Raw genomic sequence first — 18564 nt, 5'->3', positions numbered from 1 at the left:
GGTTCAGAAAGCAAAAATATGTCAGCCTACCCTATTCCAAGAACATCTTCCAGTCAGAGTCTTGTAAATATGAAGAAAACATAATATTCCTAGAATGTTGCACTGTATCTATCTGTCTGTCTGTCTGAAATAGTTGTACTGCTTAGCAGTCACAATTCCCTTCTCTAGACCAGGGATGGAGAATCTGTGGCCCTAGATCAGCAACATCTGGTTTAGAGAAGGGAATTCCAGCAACACCTGGAGAGTCCGAGGTTCCCCATCCTTCTTTCAGAGGCAGTGATAAACAGGGACATGGACTGTGTCCAAATTTTTGGCCATCATGATAAATATAATGCCTCTAGAGGGCAGTGATGGATGTCAGAAACATGACCAAACAGCTGCCAATACGGGACATGGCTGTTATGGATGTGCACAGCTAAGCCAGCAAAAGAGATGGCCACCCTTGTTCTAGCTGCAGTAAAAGAAGAGGAATAGAGGAACATGTGTAGGAAGGGAAAATTTGTATGACAGGCCTGGACTTCACTGAATTTCACATCAAATGCAACTGTCCCAACATCTTCCATTCTTGTTTAGGGAGTGGTGAACAATGTAAGGAGAGATTTGTACACTGCCAACAATTGGCAACTTAGAGGTGTTTCTGTCAACTGAGTGTATATGAATTTTGATGAATAAAGTAACAAAGATAGCCAAGAAACAAAGAAAGCTACATATGGGTTACTGGAGAAGAAGGGTGGAGCATAATTCCACAGAATCATAGAATTGTAGGGTTGCAAGGTGCACCAAGAGTCATCTAGTCCAACCCCCTGCAAGGCAATGCAAGTTGGATCCATTGTCAGGGACTGGCAGGGCTCTGGTGAGTATGTGGCAGAGGCAAGGAGGCTAGAGGCTGACCCAGCAAAGGGCGCCAACAATTTATGGGGTTTTGTGCCACCCACAAGGCAGGAGTCAGGGCTAGAAGAACAGGAAGAGTCTGAGTAGTCAAGAGATGGAGGATGAGGCACAGGACATGTTGGAAGCAGAGGCTGTTCAGGTGAGAGGCAAGAAGTAAAGTTACAGGAAACTAGACAGAGGACCATCTCAGTAGTGGCAATCGCCCTGTGGAATGCCCTCCCATAAGATGTCAAGGAGTTAACAACTATGTGACTTTTAGAAGACCTCTCAAGGCAGCCCTATATAGGGAAGTTTTTAATGTTTGATGTTTTACTATGGTTTTATAGTTCGTTGGAAGCCTAGTCAGATGGGCAGGGTATTACTACTAATAATAATGAGTGGAATGACGCTGACTGTTAAGGCTAACACCAACGTTTCTCAGTGGTCTTTTCCTTCCTGCTTACCGTATTTTTCGCTCTATAACACGCACCCGACCATAACACGCACGTAGTTTTTAGAGGAGGAAAAGCCGTAGGCATGCCACCCGTAGGCATTCCCTCCATAACACGCACAGACATTTCCCCTTACTTTTTAGGAGGAAAAAAGTGAGTGTTATGGTGCAAAAAATACGGTACTTTCTTTCACCACCAGCAAATGAATTCAGTTCAAGTAGGGAAGTAAATATTATTAGTTGTTTTCTCCTTCTGTGAAACTGATTTATTATCGTCAGAGCCATGCTAAAATCATCAATATTCTGTGTCAAGGGAACCCACATTCTCTCCACTAAGAAAAAGCGAATTCTGCAATCTATAAAAATTAGGCAGATTTTTGCCTATTTTATAAAAGAGAGTGAAATGATGTCATGTATGATCTAGTTCATGTTCCTGCATTGGGGGTGGACTTGATGATGCTCAGGATCCCTTCCAACTCTACAATTCTATGATTCCATATGTCCTGACCCTATATTACAAATCATAAGGCACTATACAAGCTTATTCAAAAGCAAACCCCACTTTGTTCATGGGAGCTCTGTTCAGTATGCTCTGGATTGCAGCCTTAGCCACAGATCTGGCTCATGATGTTTCCCCACACACTGTATTACTTTCAAGTTTTTATCTGCAGCTCTGCAGAGCTGCTGCAAAGTGGCCAAGAGAAATGGGCTGTGAAGTTCCTGGTTCATTAGCAACTTACAGCCAGCTTGCTAACTTGCTTATTCTGTTAATGAAAAGATGTGGAATTGGGCACCTAAGAAGAGCTTGCACCAAATGGTGTATGTATATTGAGCTCTGCAATACGTTTGATCTGAGCTGTGATTCATTGTGCCAAATTTCCAAATCAAACAGAGGAGTCTTGCAGTTTGGTGTCTACTGGGTTAATGTTTTTGAGCACATAAACATGTTTTGCCTGCCCTCATACTGTAAGGCAGAGGTGGGTTGACTTGTATGGTTTACGTTGTTGTTGTTTAATTAGAATTGCCATGGTCCTCCAGTATGTCTAAAGTGTACAAAGCAATATGGTATCATCAGGTGCTCTCAACTGCTGCAAAGGAGTCACTAATTGTAACACCAAACCCCTTCTCCCTTGTTCCCTGCTGCGGCCACTAGCATCCTTTGCATACCTGCTTATGCATGTAAGTCCACCTAGCTTTTTTGCAAGAATCCCAGTAGCCACTGAAAAATGCCCAGTGATCCAGCCATTATTTCCCCCAGTTAAAGAAGCATTCTAACTGGTCTTCCAGACTGATAATAGGAGTCTATTGCTTTGGACTCTACCCTGGAATAATTACGCATGCCTTCCCATTTCAAGGGCAGCTGCCTTTTGCAGCCGAATGAATATGGGGATTCTCACTACAAAGCAAAAAGAGGTGCCCCCTTGCCCAGCAGCACAGAGTGGGGTGCCCCCCCTTCTCGCTCTGCTTCTATTTTGCTGCAGTGCAGTGACTTTAATATGTTCTAATTAGGCATCTGCTGGGAGGGAAGACTGGCTCCTCCAGCAATCACTGCAACAAAGCCCTTCCCTGCTGGGGCGGTGAGAATGCTCTGTTTGGAAAAGTTTTGGCTTTGGCTAGGACTGCAAGGAAGGAAAGACATGGTTCACTTCCAGGTCCCACAAATCCAGTCTGGGCAATCCTACCTGAGTATGCAAGTCTTTGGAGAGCCCACTTCATATTCTCCAAGACAATCTCCCCGACAAAGTTTCAGCAGGAGCTGCGGCCAGATGCTATTTTAATGCAACCCCCCACCCCAGGTAAACCATAGTAGAACAAACAACTTAGTGAGGGAATAGAGCTTTCTTCTTTACTTTTCTTTTCCACTTTCTCCTATGCAGCTTAATCAACTCCCTGGAAAGGGAGCTCTGTGCTCTCACCTGATGTCTGAGCAATGTTCACTAGCTGACCCACCAACCACGAAACAGTCACCAGAAAATCACCCTCCTTGCCTTACAGCTGGGCTCAAACGACATCTCCATAATTGCTTTAGGAAGCTGGCATCACTTAATTGCCAGAGATGCAAGGGAATAATTGCAGAAGACAAATGGGCTCAGGGGTGGCCATGTCTTGATGAAAAGAACAGGCTGGGGAAGATTCATTCAGGGAAAATGTTAAAAAAGGATTGAAGTAAATAGAAAGACATGGGAAAAAGCAGGGAAGGGGCAGAATTCACTCTCTTTGCTGGGAGCTTGGCTGGCAGCCTTGCTTTTCACACAGGGAGGAAAGCACTGTAGTTTTGCTTTTGGCTTTTCACAGTGGATTACATTAACCTTGGAGACATCTATGCAATCCCAATGACTGGGCTTGGCCTAAGAAGAGAGCTGAGCTGGACCTTGTCTATAGATTGTGCCCAAATGTTGTGCTGAGGAGTCATATGTGCAAGTCAAAGACCTAACAGCAACAACACATTTGCAACCTTTCAATCAATAAGGGCCTAGAATAGATATAGCCCAAGGATGGGAAATCTGTGACCCTCCTGGTGTTGTTGGACTACAACTCCCATCATGCTTCTGACCAGTGGCCATGCTGGCTGGGGCCAGTGGGAACTGGAATCCAACAACATCTGGAAGACCACTGGCTTCCCACCCCTGCTTTCAGAGCAGTAATTCAGATACCAGCTACCAAGACTCTAGATAAGCAGCCTCCCTTGGCTTTGATCAACTAGGAAACCCTGATCATCTACTGGGGGGCTCAGAGCAAGGTAGGGGGAAGATAGGACACTCTCTATAGGTGTCCTATTAACACTCATAGGTCAGTAGCAGAGCACATGCCTTGCACATAGTAGGCTCACTGATATGAAATTGTCAACCATCACAAAGCAGGAAAGATCCCTGTCAAGACTCTGAGAGACTGGTTTCCAGACACATCAGTAATCAAGAGTTTGTGGAATATGTCTAGCTCCTAATTGTACTGTTGACTCGGAACAACAGCAACTCTCCAGGGATTCAGGCAGCCTCTTCTAGGCCTTCCTGGAGACGCCAGGGGTTGAACCCAGGATCTTCTGCATGTAAAGAAGATGCGCTACCACTGAGCATTGGTCCTTTCTCAAAGCACTTGGGGGCTTGAGCAAACCAATTATCTCCACCCCACCCCCAGTTTCCTTAACTCTTCCCCCCTTCAGCTGACACACCACCATCTTTATGAGATGGAAGCTTACTTTTCTGGTCACTTTGGTGGGTGGGAGTTTAAATTTCAGTTACCTTTTAATGTAAGGTAAGTCCTCCAAGTATATAGAAAGTACCGTCCCAGCTTGGGGTTGCCTCATTTCTCTCCCAATCTGGTGGTCACTCAATCACCAAAGTTTGCTCTTAGACAGAATTATGGCATTACTGGACTAGACTGACCATTGGTCTGACCAGGGGTGGTATAAGATCTCACCCAAAAATTTTCATGTGCTTTTTTGACGATTTGCACTCATGAGGGCATCAGGGCAGTTATACACGATCACACTTTCAACACTGTTTGCATGTGCAATAGGTTTGGGACAGATGTGCTGCTTCATTTCCAATCAGTGTATGTCTTATAACTTCCTGCTGAAATCCTGTAACTTTCTATACCACAAATGTTATTGGGTTGCTGTTGTTTTGTCCCACTCCTGTTGTGGTGTAGAGCAAGAGTGCCCTTCCAAAAACCAAAAAATATAGTAACTTGGGGGAAGCATTGCAGAACAACAAATAATGTAAAATGATGTGCAGATGGTTCAGCAGGTGAAGACTGCAGGTGGCTCTCAGGAGTCAAGGGAGAACAGCCTTTTCTTGCTTCTTTAACAGCCAGCCGTTCCACCCAAAGCGCTGCCTCTGAACTTTGTAGGGCTCTGTCAAAGCAATGCATGAAAGAGGCCAGGATATTAATTTCATTTACTGGCTTCCTATTGTTTGCTTTTCTCTTTGTCACTGTACGCTTCCCACCCAACCCTCCTCCTTACATTTGGCATTCTTTTCCTTGCTCTCTTGCACTCTTCTCCTCTTTTCTCCTTTTAAAGGCCTCTTAATTTGTTTCTCTGCTTGCCTTCCTGCCTTAAATGTTTCTCCGCTTTATTTGTACACATAGACGCACACAGGCGGAAAATTCCATTAACTTGTAACAGTGATTTTCTGCTTTTCAAAGGAGCAGTGCTGCTTTATGCATAATGCATCATCTGTGTACATTATGCCATTCTGGGCCCCAGCCTGACCCCTAGACTCCTCCCATGAAGCCCCAACACCACCCATAGCCCAAGGGAAGCCCAAGAAGTGCCACTGGTCCCAGCACTGATCAGAAAGATCTTATCATTCAGGTGGAAACCTGACCAGGCCTGTCTCCAGAGGCTGCCCTGGAAGAAACCTTGAGGTGGGTCTCCAACAACCGCAGCAGAAGAGCCCCCTTCTGAGTCAGCAGGAGAGGCTGAAGTGCCTCCCAGAAATCCTAGGCGCCTACCAAGAAAAGGAGAATGTGTGCCTGAGAGCCCCAAATATTGGAGCTACTTGTGAGTAATGGTCTACCGTACTTGACAATAATCCTGTCTCTTCCTGGAGAGCAGGGTTAAGCACTTGCAGTTGGTTGGTCGTGGGTGGGGTTTGGAGGCCAGACTGTGTAAGCCAGGCATCCCCAAACTTGGCTGTTTTGGGACTACAGTTCCCATGATCCCTGACCACTGGTACTGTAAGCTAGAGATGATGGGAGTTGTAGTCCCAAAACAGCTGGAGGGCCAAGTTTGAGGGTGCCTGGTGTAAGCCCTTAGGTGACTGGCATGTCTTTTGGTTGTCAGGTTCATGAGGAGCACCTTGCTTGTTTCTGCTTGAGGGCCCTTGTGTGGAACAGTCAGGGGGCCATATGCCAGTGGCCGGTGAGGCTCGAAGCAAAAGTGGGCAGTGAAATGGATATGACTCTTACCTGCTGTAAGGCTACATTCTAGCTATGACAAATTCTGTGGTTTCTCCACGCAGGCATAGACTATATGTCTACTTACCTCTATCCAGGTGGGCAAGAGGCGTTATCACAGCCCAGGGGCATCTTCCAACCACATGAAAGCTCTTGCGGAGGGCTCAGAGCAGGACCCATAGGAAGGGGCTGACCTAGGGAGGGGCATGGTTTGGGGAGAGAATTCCAAGGCCTGCGTGACCACATTTCGCTCCTGGGCCTGAGGTTCCCCATCACTGATTTTACCTGTTCCACCCTACCATTAAATGACCTCCTGTGCTGCTAACCTCTGGATTTCTTCTTGAAGACTCTGTTTGCTGGATTGCATTTGCCTCCGGACTGCTTCAATGTGCTTTGAGTCCAGCTACACCTGGGCTCTCCTTATTGAATTCCCTTTGATCCTGACCTGTTCCGTTGTGTTTCTGACGTTAGTCTGCTGTTGACCTGTTTGTGGTTTACACCAGCCGATGCTCCAAAACTGTGTCCTGACCTGGTTGGAACAGGACACCTTGTCATCTCTGTCGTCTGGCATTTCCCCCCAGTCAAGACTAGGATTGTCAAGCTTCAGGGAGGGCTGTCTAATTACCTGTGTTAGATGTAGTTTATTTTAAACCACTATGATAATATTCTGTTTTGTGGGATTCCTTTACCCTGGAGGCTCACCAGAATCCTAGACTGACCAATTGTTAAATTTTGGGAAGTAGTGTCAGAACGTGCTGCTTCAGAAAGTATTTTGTGGCTAGCTTTAAGTGGGCGTCGGGTAAATGTGTGGGTTTAGTTCTATGTGTTGAGTAGCACAGGAAGCTGGCAGCAGGGGCGGCAACAGCATTTCTTTGTTTACACTACCGTATTTTTTGTCCCATAGGACGCTCCGTCCCATAGGACGCACCTAGTTTTTTGGGGGGGAAATAAAGGAAAATTTTTTTCCCTTTATTTCCCCCCCAAAAGCAGGTCGGGGAAACCGAACCAGGTCGAGGAACAGCGGGATGGCGGCGCTGCGCCTCCCTGCTGTCCCCCGAGCTTGTGGGGCTGGCCCATGTCTGCCCGGTGCGAGGGGCGCTCTGCATCAGGGCACCCCGCCCACCGGGCAGCAGGCTGCTATCCGCAGCGTGGGGAGCCTTGCGGGGAACTCCTGCAGGGCTCCCCATGCTGTGGATGTCTGCCGGGCGCGGGGGCGCTCTGCTTCAGGGCACCCCTCGCACTGGGCGGCAGGCTGCTATCCGCAGCCTAGACATCCCTGCGGGACCTCCCGCAGGGCTGCCTAGGCTGCGGATGTGTTCCCGAAGCGCCGGGCGCTCTGCTTTCAGGACACCTGACACTCCGGGAAGCAGGCTGCTATCCGCAGCCTAGACAGCCCTGCGGGACCTCCCACAGGTCTGCCTAGGCTGCGGATGTCTTCCTGAAGCCTGGAGAGCGAGAGGGGTCGGTGCGCACCGACCCCTCTCACTCTCCAAGCTTCAGCAAAAGCCTGCATTCGCCCCATAGGACGCACCCAGATTTCCCCTTCATTTTTGGAGGGGGAAAAGTGCGTCCTATAGGGCGAAAAATACGGTATTTAAATGCTAACCAATAACGTAAGTTCCCTAGGCAGCTTCCCATAACAATTACAGCAAGTAAGTATTAAACAAGATTATAAATGCATGAAAAAAAAATCAGGAAATCAAATCAGTGCAACAAAGCTCAGAGCATACTAAAATGTCACAAATCTTTTAGACGCCAAGAATATCCCAAACATTCTATTCTGTCATGTACCATCTAGTTGAGATTTCTGCACTGCTGGGGGTTGAACTAGATGACCCTGGGGGTCCCTTCCAACTCTACAATTCTATGATCTAAAAACCCCTAAAAGGTTTTAAGATTGGAAAACCTAGGAAATATTGTTAAAGTCTTTGCCTGGTACTAAAAGGACCATAATACACATAGGTGCCAGGCAGGCCTCTCTAGGGAGGGCATTCCACAGTGGGTGTGCCACCACTGAAAAGGTGCTATCCTTTGTACCTGCCAAACCTCACTTGGTGGGTGCTGCTGAAGAAGAGTCGCAGATGATCTCAAAGTCCAGGCAGATCTAGATTGGAGGAGGTGATCCTTCAGGTAACGCGGCTAGTTGAAGGCCATTTTAGAATCCCGCTTTCTTGCTTTTATATACAGTGGTACCTCGGGTTAAGAACTTAATTCATTCTGGAGGTCCGTTCTTAACCTGAAACTGTTCTTAACCTGAGGTACCACTTTAGCTAATGGGGCCTCCTGCTGCCACTGCGCTGCCACCATGCAATTTCTGTTCTCATCCTGAAGCAAAGTTCTTAACTCGAGGTACTATTTCTGGGTTAGCGGAGTCTGTAACCTGAAGCGTCTGTAACCCAAGGTACCACTGTAGTAGGGTACCAAGATTTCTTCACCATGGACCACTTGAAAATTGTTGAAGGTCTTGATAAATTTTTCTGCCTGTGGTAGCAATTGTAATGCCTTGTGCTAGGTGCTGTATGATTTTTAACTGCATTTTTACAGACAAGTTGCAGACTGCCTGAACAAAGCTTGCAGACCACTTGTGGTCCATGGACCATAGTTCAGAAATCCCTGCACTAGGCAAAACTGTGGCTGTCTATAGCAAAACCCTCCTCTCAGCTTTACATCATGGTTGAATTATCCCTAAACGTGTTAGACGTACATTGAACTGCACATTGTACTTGCATTATTCTGTTACTACCACACATTAGCATGATATTTAATTCTTGCAGTCAGCTCAGCCATTCCAAAAGTATTTATGAAAACATTCCTCTTCCCAACCCACGCATTGCATTACAGGACTATCCACTTCAGTGACAGTGACAATGCAGAGCGACTGAATCTGCATAATCTCTTAATATTCTCAGATCAGAAACAGTTGCTGCAAAGGGATATACTAGATACAGAATAAGCCACAGAAACATCTCCCAGTGAGCTTTATTTGTCCCAGTCTATTGATATGCAGAATGCATGGAGCTGCCAAGGTCTGGCAAATGGAGATGTTGGAGGTGGATGGGTGAGGGGTCTGTGCTAAGCATTGCCTTTTGGTATCTGCTAGAGAGGGAAAGGAGATCCTTACAGGCTGCGGATCAGACCATCTGTACAGTGAGAAGTAGGTGGCAGGAATGCTGGCCTTGTGGTGCGCCTTTAGATTGCAGCTCTGAAACAATTTGTTCCAGCACTGGACCTACAATAGCCTCAGAGTTTAATAGAGCTTTTCCCAGCTCAGAACACAGACAGCTCTAGTGCACATAAAATCACAGGAAGAAATGACAGACACAAGTGCAATGAAGAGCTGGTACAGGTTCAGAGAGCTTCCCTCTGCAGATGGAACAAATATGGAGGAGCTGAAGAAGGTGTGGTGTCCAAAGTTTGTCACTGATGAAACCCTTCAGCAGTACATACACACACATAGGATATATTGGCGTGCCCCCATAGGAAGCCACCTAACATCAGCTCAGGCTATTTGTTCATCAAGCTCAGTATTGTCAGCTCTGATAAGAAGCAGCTATGTAAAGCCTCAGACTTTAGTCTTCCCTGATCCCTTAAAAAAAATAAAATGTGGTGCCAGCAGTTGAACCTGTGATCCATGAAGAACATGGGTGCTCCATCACTATAGTCTCTCCCAGGAGGTGGAATAAGGAACAACAGCAGCAGAATGTTGTCTGCAGGCCCAAGGTAGGCTGCCTCTGAGGCTTCTGAACTTCAGAAGGAAAGCATTAATGACCATTATGGCTCTGCTCTGCCTTCAGCGTCAGTGGCAGTGATGCTTCTGAATACCAGAGCCTTGGGTCCTGCTTTCTGGTTTCCCACAGGCATCTGGGTGGCCAATGTGAGAACAGGGTGCTGGACTAGATGGGCCATTGATCAGGCTGCTGTGATGTTCTTTGGTATATCTTGGCAGGATGAAGAAGGAATTAGGCATTTGGGAAAACAAGACTGAAGTCATGATAGGATGTAGAAGAGGAGTGTGCATTGGTTTGTGTGTCTGGGGGGAAGGACACTAGGCAGATAGGAGCAAAAGGAGAGGACATCTATTTGAAAACTCTTGTGACTTGTAGCTTATACACTTAGAAGGTTTCCTGCTTCTGTAATGTCTAGCTATATTTGGGGGCAGAGTGATTCCTCCTAATGCATTAAGATAGATGTGGAGCAATTGCAGTTTATTTGTATCTGGTTTTGTTTTCATATTTATTTATTTAGCTGTTTGTGTCCAGGTCTACCCCACCCCAAGCAATGGTAAGGGAAGAGGTATCCTGGGCTACCAGTTGCAAAGAGCATCCCTGCTCATCTCTATTCTTCCTATTTAAGAGCAACCTAATCAAGATTTTTAGCATTATTTTTTTCATACTTTTTTTTTCATAGAGTTGGAAGGAACCCTAGGGGCCATCTAGTCCAACCCTCGGATATCAAATCCAAACTCTTCTTCTTCTTCTGCAATGCAATCTGATTAATAGAAGGGAACCACACCAGTTTTTAACATGTGAAATGAAAGCAGCATAATTTTGTTTAAGGCATAAAATGACCCAAGGGTTCTTCTGCTTCTGAGTTAGGATGCCCTATTTTGATGGATGATGCAGTTGTAATCATCCAAGTTGCATCTGCTTGCGGTGAGATGAAATGAAGGGAAAAGATGGGGAGATGCACCAAAGTTAGCCTCAAATGTGAATAACAGCCCCTGAGATACTTTGACCTTGGTTGTCATGCCAACAGATAGCTCTTCTTCGCTGAAAAGCCATATTCACCCTTAGGGATGGGTGGAGAGTTGAGTAGGTTTTTTGTCTGGGTTTATGAGCTGCTCATCGCAATAGGTTGCCAGAGCCCTTTGTGTGAAGCTGAAATGCTTGGGCATCAAGTGTATTGGAGGCCTGGATGCCCTTCAGAGCAGCTTGCCCTGAATAGTTGCTCCACCCCCTCTAAACTTCCAACTGGGGCAGAATGTTAATGGCCCAATCCCTCCAGCTGGAAGCAGGTTAACAAAAGCAGCCAGTAACTTTTGCCTTCCCCAAAACCGAGGTACAGATCCTGGTGGAGGGGGTGGGGGAGACTCCTTGGTCAAAGGGTTGGACAGTTCATTGATCCCAAATAAAGACCCAAGCTGGGTCAATTGCCCTCTTTGCAAACACAAAAAAGTTTATTATTTAGTAAGAAACGAATAGGTGTCTGGTTGCTTAGATTATTGATTGATTGATTTATTGATTGATTGATTGACTGAATTTATATACAGTTAGATGCCGTTAAGTGGACATTTAGACTGTCACAGTTTCAGCAGGATTCAGTTACATGTTGGAAAATCCAGGCTGCACAATTGCAATTGATTGGGAGATCTTGCATAACACAACTCATTTCCTCTAAAGACCTGGTTTATTTGTTTTTGTAGCAATTGGGAAATCTTGCACAACACAACATGTTTCCCCTAAAGACCTGGTTTATTTGTTTTTGTACCAATAAAGAAAGTGACAGGGAAATTCACTGGGAAGTGTGGGATAACGCTTGCTTGATGCAACATCATTTAACCTTGCAGCAAACTAAACAGGATGAATGTTACATAAACACGTCATCTGGAAGTGCCCATAATCTCATTTATACGCCTGGGTGTCATAGTTTGCTGGAATATGAGATGTTGTTTCCTTTTGTTAGCAAAAACAAATCATAGTTGTTCATAGCATCTCCTTATCTGAATCATACTCTTTTTTTCCTCTCAGGACAATATGCCTCTTTACCACAGTGGAAGCCCAACTGTCCTGTAGTTTTGCCTCACCCTTCTCCCCTCTCTCCGCACCCAGAGAAAAGCTGAATGGAGCATTTCATTCTTCATTCCTGCTTTGTCACCACATCCACTGTTGTTTGGGATGAGGAATGGTTTTCCTGCTCCCGTCTCCCTTTCATATAGAATCTGTACACAGAACCCTTTTATGCAGTATTGATGGGACTGCATGGGATGCTGAGCTGGCCGATGATCTTCCCACCCTTTCAGAGGTCATCAGGGGACATCTATGAACACAAACTTAAATGTCTGTAGATTCTGAAAGTAAAAGAAAAATCAAAGACAATATGGCTGGTGCTAAGCAAATGCACAACAGATTCCCAAAGCCACAAGTATGAAATCACTTCTTTATGTGGTGTGGCTATATTACAGTAGAAGCTGCTCTTCCTAGTCCCCTGTTGCCTACCCTGATGAGCTATAAGGAAGACTTAAGGCTGCAGCCCTAAACAGGTCTACTCAGGAGTAAGTCCCATTCAGTTCAATGGGGCTCTACTTCCAGGTAAGAGGTTTTAGGATTTAGCACTTGTTGTTTAGTGCACTGTAGCCATTTATTAGACCACACTTCCAATCTTATTAGTGTTTGACTGGAGGCTGTGACCCTGTACTCACTTATCTTGGAGTAAACCACATGGAACTCAAGAGAGACTTTCTTCAGAGTGGTGTCATTCATTAACCTCAAAGCAGGTGTAATGCAGGTATCAGTTTAGAATGGAGGACTTAAAGACCTATTCACATTTATTTATTTTTAAAATTTGTATACTGCCCTATACCTGTAGATCTCAGGGCGGTTCACAACATAAAACTGCAATATAAAAAACACAAAATGCATAATAAAAACAAGAACAAAAGGCCTGGTTGACTTTCAATCAGTCCATGAAGGAGGCAAGACAGTGGGCCAGCAAATCCACTGCCTCACCTGCAGATGCAAAGGAGAAGTGGAGATGTGTGTCATCAGCATATTGCTGACAGCATACTGCACACCTCTTGATAACCCCACCCAGTGGCTTCATGTAGATGTTAAACATCATAGGGGATAAAATTGAACCCCAAGGAACCCCACACTGAAGGCTCCACGGGGCCAAAGACCACTCTCCAAGCAACACCTTCTGGACCCCTCCATCCATGTAGGACCAGAACCACTGTAAATGCTGCCACCCACCCTTAACTCAGACATTTGATACCATGGTTGATGGTATTGAAAGCCACTGAGAGGTCAAGGAGGACTAACAGAGGCACATTTTCCCTGTCTCTCTCCCAACAAGAGGTCATCGTACAGGGCGACAAAAGCAGTTTCTGTGCCAAAACCAGGCCAAAACCCTGACTGAAATGCACCTAGAAAATCAGTTTCCTCCAAGAGCGCCTGGATCTGGTCTGTGATCACCTACTCAAGAACCTTGCCCAGGAAAGGGAGATTAGCAGCTGGCTGGTAATTACTTAGATTTTTGGAATCCATTCAGTTTTCCAAACCATTTGCACATGAATCCTCTCACCAGATTATTATAGGAGTAGATTATGCATCCCATGTTATCAGCACCTCTGCAATCCTGTGAATGACAAGGTTATGAAATCCAGGTTTCTCTTGACAGCAAATGACCAATCTCGCTTTCCAGTGGCATATTCACATATCTTATCTTGGTGTGGGAAACATCTTATAACAAGGAAACATATTGTGTTTATAGGCACTGGGTACCTTCTTAGATCAGTGCAGCACTAAGCACAAATTGCCGGGGGCAGTTTAACGTTGCTGTTGTTGTTTTTGCTAGGAAACTCTGATGAAGTGAATCATAGTCCAGGAAAGCTTATACTGTAATACATTTGATAGGTTTTAAGGTACCGCAAGATTCTGTTTTGTTTTGAAGTCAAGGACATCTTACTGCTATCCACTAGGAAAAGTAGTTCCCTACATTCTTATCACTGCTTTGACCATTTGATGGAGTGCCCAAACAGGGAAATAGTATTCTGTACCGAGATCTAAGTAGGACGCCATCTCTCTTCTATTGATGACCCTGACCCTGAGCCGCTGACAGTGTTCACACATTCAGTGCCACCCTGAGTTACTGTCTGTAGAATCCTTATGCTGTTCATGTCATGGCCACATTAATGAATTAACTAATCAATACACCACTCGCATACCAAAATGGCTTTTAAGCAGTTTCTTAGCAGCCATTTTGGCATTAATATCCGTGTATAAGTCATTGATTTGCCACCAAAATATGACATGTAGTTCTGTGCTTAATGGTACCAAGAAGTACAGATCTGAAACCAGAAGGTCAGAAGTGCATCTTGAAAATTATGATTAGAAGGGGCATACCAGGGCTTTGGGCTGAGAGTTGCATAAAGTAGCTAAATAAAATACAGAAAAATATGTTTTGCCAGCAGTTGTGGAAGTCCTCCCTCCCCCCCCCCCCAGTTTTATACCCATAGCAATCCTGTGAGGTAGATTAAGCGAAGAGATAATAACTGGCCCAAGGTTACCCAGTAGCACCATGGCTGAGTGGGGATTAGAACCCAGGCCTCCAGGGCCACAGTCTAGCCTTCCAACCACTGTGCTACAATGGCCTGCACCATGGTGGAGAACTTTGGCTGCATTTCTGGATGTGACCTGACAAGCAGAAAGCCAGCAGGTGGGTCTGGGTGGAGATCAGTGCTGTTTAGATGGGTCTTTCCCTTTCCAAGGCAGGGTGAGGATTTCCCCCGCTCCTCCTTCTCCTACTTGTGCTGCAGGGGCTGGGGGGGGGGGCTGCTGTTGTAACCTGATCTGGCAGACAATCTCACTCTTGCTTCTCCGCCTTTCAGCTGCCAGAGGTTCAGAGTCCAGCGCCTGCAGAGGAGAAGAGGCAGCTGCTGCTATGATCCAGGCACTGGTGCTCCTGTTGCTGGCTGGAAATGGAGCCTCAGCCACCAGCACCAATCCGCGTCTGAAGCTCTCCTTTCATAGTAAGGCGGACATCAAACCAACAGAGGGGATGGATGAGTGTGTGTGTGTGTGTGTGTGTGTGTGTGCGCGCGCGCGCACACGCACGTGTAACATTTTCAGAGGAGGTGTGAACCAGGAACGAGTGTTACAGGGGATCTCTAGGGTTTTGAATGGGCAGTCCTCCATAGGTGATGGGGCCATCAATAGGATGTTATGGACAATGTCTTTCCATAGAGCAAAACTCAGAAAGACAGGTTTTGAGGTGGTAAGCAGAGAAGCAGAGTTTATGTTTGTGGAGGGAAGGGGTTGATGTGACAGCTACGAATATGTTATATTCTGAGTGTTTCCATCTTATGATGCCCACCTTGCCACTCCTTCCGGGCTCTACCTGCCTCCTATAACATAACAAGTGATCTTTACAGAGACACACAAGGTCATGGAGAGCTGTGTATTATTATCCTGATGCTCCAAATTGTAGCTGGTGCACTCAGTGTCCAGCCTGTGCTAGGAGTAAGGAAGTGCGGGGCATTTAGAAAGGCGCACTCTGTTACTATCAAATCAGGAAGAGTTCTGTTCTTTTAATAGTGAGATGAAAATGGAACCTCTTCCTCCTCCTCTTCTTCTTCCTCTTCTTCTTCTTCTTCTTCTTCTTCTTCTTCTTCTTCTTCTTCTTCACACTCATGTGTAGCTAGAGACTCTGTTTCCTTAAGTTTGCCACACTGCCTCAGATTTATGTGCTGGTGTCATTGAGGTCTGGCTCTGATCCCATATGTTGTGGGGATATGTTTCTTTCAAGTTTAGGAAAGAGATGCGTAAGGACTGTCTAATTATGAACATTTGGGGGGAGGGAAGTCAAAATAGAACATTTATTCGTGTCTATATAACACCACAAATTAAGTGGCTGTGCTAATACTTTACAAGTTTTAAATGACCGGAAAGAATCTGATAAATATTTGATAATGGGCAACAGTACAAGTACATTTTTTTAAAATAAAGGACTAGACCGATTATTGGCTAACAAACATATTAAAAGGCTGTTAACCAAAATACTCAGATTGTATAGCTTAGGAGTGGACTATTTCTCTGTGTGTTTGCATCTAGAACCCCTGTGATGCACCAATGGATTTTAATATATGAAGTAAGACAGCATGATCAGGATTTCTTAACATTAAGGCATATAAATTAAACTTTAAGCAATCCTGAGCATGTACTCTTGCTTAAAAACATATAGAGCCCCTAGCTGAATGAAACAGGCTTTTTTATTATGTATTTTAATTAGTGAAGGTTTAATGCTCTGATGGAATTGTTATGGCACATTTTAATTTCATGTGTGGATTTTCTATAGTTGCAAACCGCTTAGAAGCCATTTGGACATGTAAATGGTATACAAATTAATAATATTACCATATTTTTCTGTGTATAACACGACTCCATGTATAAGACAACATTTCCCTTCTACTGCCGCAGTACCAGCCCTCACTTAGCATATTAACTCATGTATAAGGCAACCCTCTATTTATCACCAAAAAAATTCAGAAAAAAGGTTGTCTTGTACATGGAAAAATATGGTAATAATAATAGGTCAGCAGTCTGCAAGAATCACAGCAAGCAGCAAAAACTACTAGATAGTCAATAGCAAAATGGACTTGCAGCCTATTGGTGGAACACAAAGTCCAACTTCTGCCACACACAGCTGTGGCCCTCAGGGTCTCTTCCAACTATACAATTCTATGATTCTGTGAAACACGCCCCATTCATTAGTCTGCTGGAAGTGATGAGCAGGGACTAAAATACCCTGTTAGTGTTTGAGAATGCTTCTTTTCAAGTAACTGGAAGTGTTTTAGCTATTAGATAGTCCGTTAGTATGATAAATAGACTCTGTACTTATGTGAAATAAGATACAAAAGCATCTCTCGCTAAGAGGGGAAGAAATTCTCTCACGCACTCAGAGATGATATCATAGAACGTTGCCCTGGAATGGACCACAGAAAGTTGTCTAATTCATTTGCTTGATTTTTAAGGAAAAGCAGATCTGAAAAATTGTGTCACTCATTGTTGAAACATCTAGTAATGAGGCTGTACAATCATCATACCTTTGCTAGTTTCTGGGCCTACGCCGCATGCTTCACAATTTTCAGACATTTCCTTACAAACGCAAGGTTTCCTTCAATAAAGCATTAGATTCCTAGGATGTAGCAGATGTCATGGTGCAGTACCATGGACACTGGGTACATTTTATTCTGGTGATGAATGGATTCTACCAAAGTGTTATCCTTTGGTAGGGTTCTTTTTGGCATCCCCTTTTACAATGACAAAGCAGCGCTAATGCATTAAGAGCCAGACTAGACTAGTATCAGATTTTTCTACCACTGATGGCAGCAGTGTTGGTGGGGCTCTAGTCGGACTTGCTAGCACAGGTGCAGTCTTTAGGGAAATTTCTCCCAAAAGTTATTCTCTCTCCCAAACACGGCCACACTTTCTTATCTTTTGGCAGCTGGCCAACGCTAATGACATGTTGGAACATCTCATCTTTTGAATGATTTGTAAAGTTGCTAGGCTGCAGCTTTAATTGCCGAGTTACCCCTTATGAAGTCAGTCCTTGAATGCTCATGGCCAAGTGCTTGCAACAGTGCGTCACATGGATTGTGAAGGAAAGGGAAGGGGTGTTCTGCTTGTGGGAATAGAAGGGCACAGTGTTTGGCAGAGGTTGGGAACATGTGGCCATCTAGAAGTGGTTGGACTCCCAGCGCCCATCAGCCCCAGCCAGCATGACTAATGAGCAAGGATAATGGGAGCCATAGCGCAGCAATATATAAAGGGCCACACATTTCACACCCCTAGTGTTTGTGGTACAGGGAAAAAATGGAGGGCAGTTGGGTTGCTTTGAGGGAGTGATATGCAGGCACTCCTTCTGGAGCATTCTGGAAGTGTTTGCTCTTACAGTGGTACCTCAGGCTAAGTACTTAATTCGTTCCGGAGGTCCGTTCTTAACCTGAAGCACCACTTTAGCTAATGGGGCCTCCCGCTGCTGCTGTGCCACCGGAGCGCGATTTCTGTTCTCATCCTGAAGCAAAGTTCTTAACCCGAGGTACTATTTCTGGGTTAGCGGAGTCTGTAACCTGGAGCGTATGTAACCCAAGGTACCACTGTATTCTTATTACTATTCTTATTAATGCTATCCTAATTTATTTGTTGCTTTCCACACACAAAAATCCTCAAAGCAACTTATAGTTTCGTAACATACACACAAAGCATCAATACATTTACAAGGAAAGCATCAAGAAAGGCAATAAAAGCCAACTTTGATCTAAAAACAAAGTCACTCATGCAACAGTATTTTAAAAAAGATCATTCCTACCCACACAATTAAAGAATGTAAACAACGAACCAAATGGAAATCATACTGCGGTATGACCTCAATGAAAAAAACAAAGGCCTTGGTAAATGGGAGTTTCTGTGTAGGAATGCCTAAAAACTGACAGCAATGACACCAGGCTTTTTTCCCCCTGGGGAGGGCAGTTGACAAACAGGAGAGCAAAGCATGGTGAAACCCCATTCTCACATTACCACCCTCCTCAGAGGGGACACATTAGTGATTTTGGTGCAACCAAAACCAGG

The 18564-nt window shown here is 45.0% G+C and overlaps 1 protein-coding gene across 3 annotated transcripts in view; it reads left to right on the top strand.

The window, feature by feature from the left end:
* Window positions 1-18564, top strand: part of SEMA3B (semaphorin 3B) — a 72572-nt gene that overhangs the window by 22706 nt on the left and 31302 nt on the right. For all 3 annotated transcript variants that reach the window (XR_014005749.1, XM_081185869.1, XM_081185868.1), the window contains one exon: window positions 14826-14966. Coding sequence is in view for 2 of the 3 variants with exons in the window: in XM_081185869.1 (XP_081041995.1) it covers window positions 14879-14966 (88 nt within the window). In the remaining variant the exon portion in view is untranslated. The remainder of the gene's footprint in view (window positions 1-14825; window positions 14967-18564) is intronic.

This window comes from Podarcis bocagei (assembly GCF_964188305.1).
Source record: "Podarcis bocagei genome assembly, chromosome: 2".
Lineage (NCBI taxonomy): Eukaryota > Metazoa > Chordata > Lepidosauria > Squamata > Lacertidae > Podarcis > Podarcis bocagei.
Note: the sequence above shows the minus strand (reverse complement) of the source record. Positions and strands in the feature narration are given on the sequence as shown.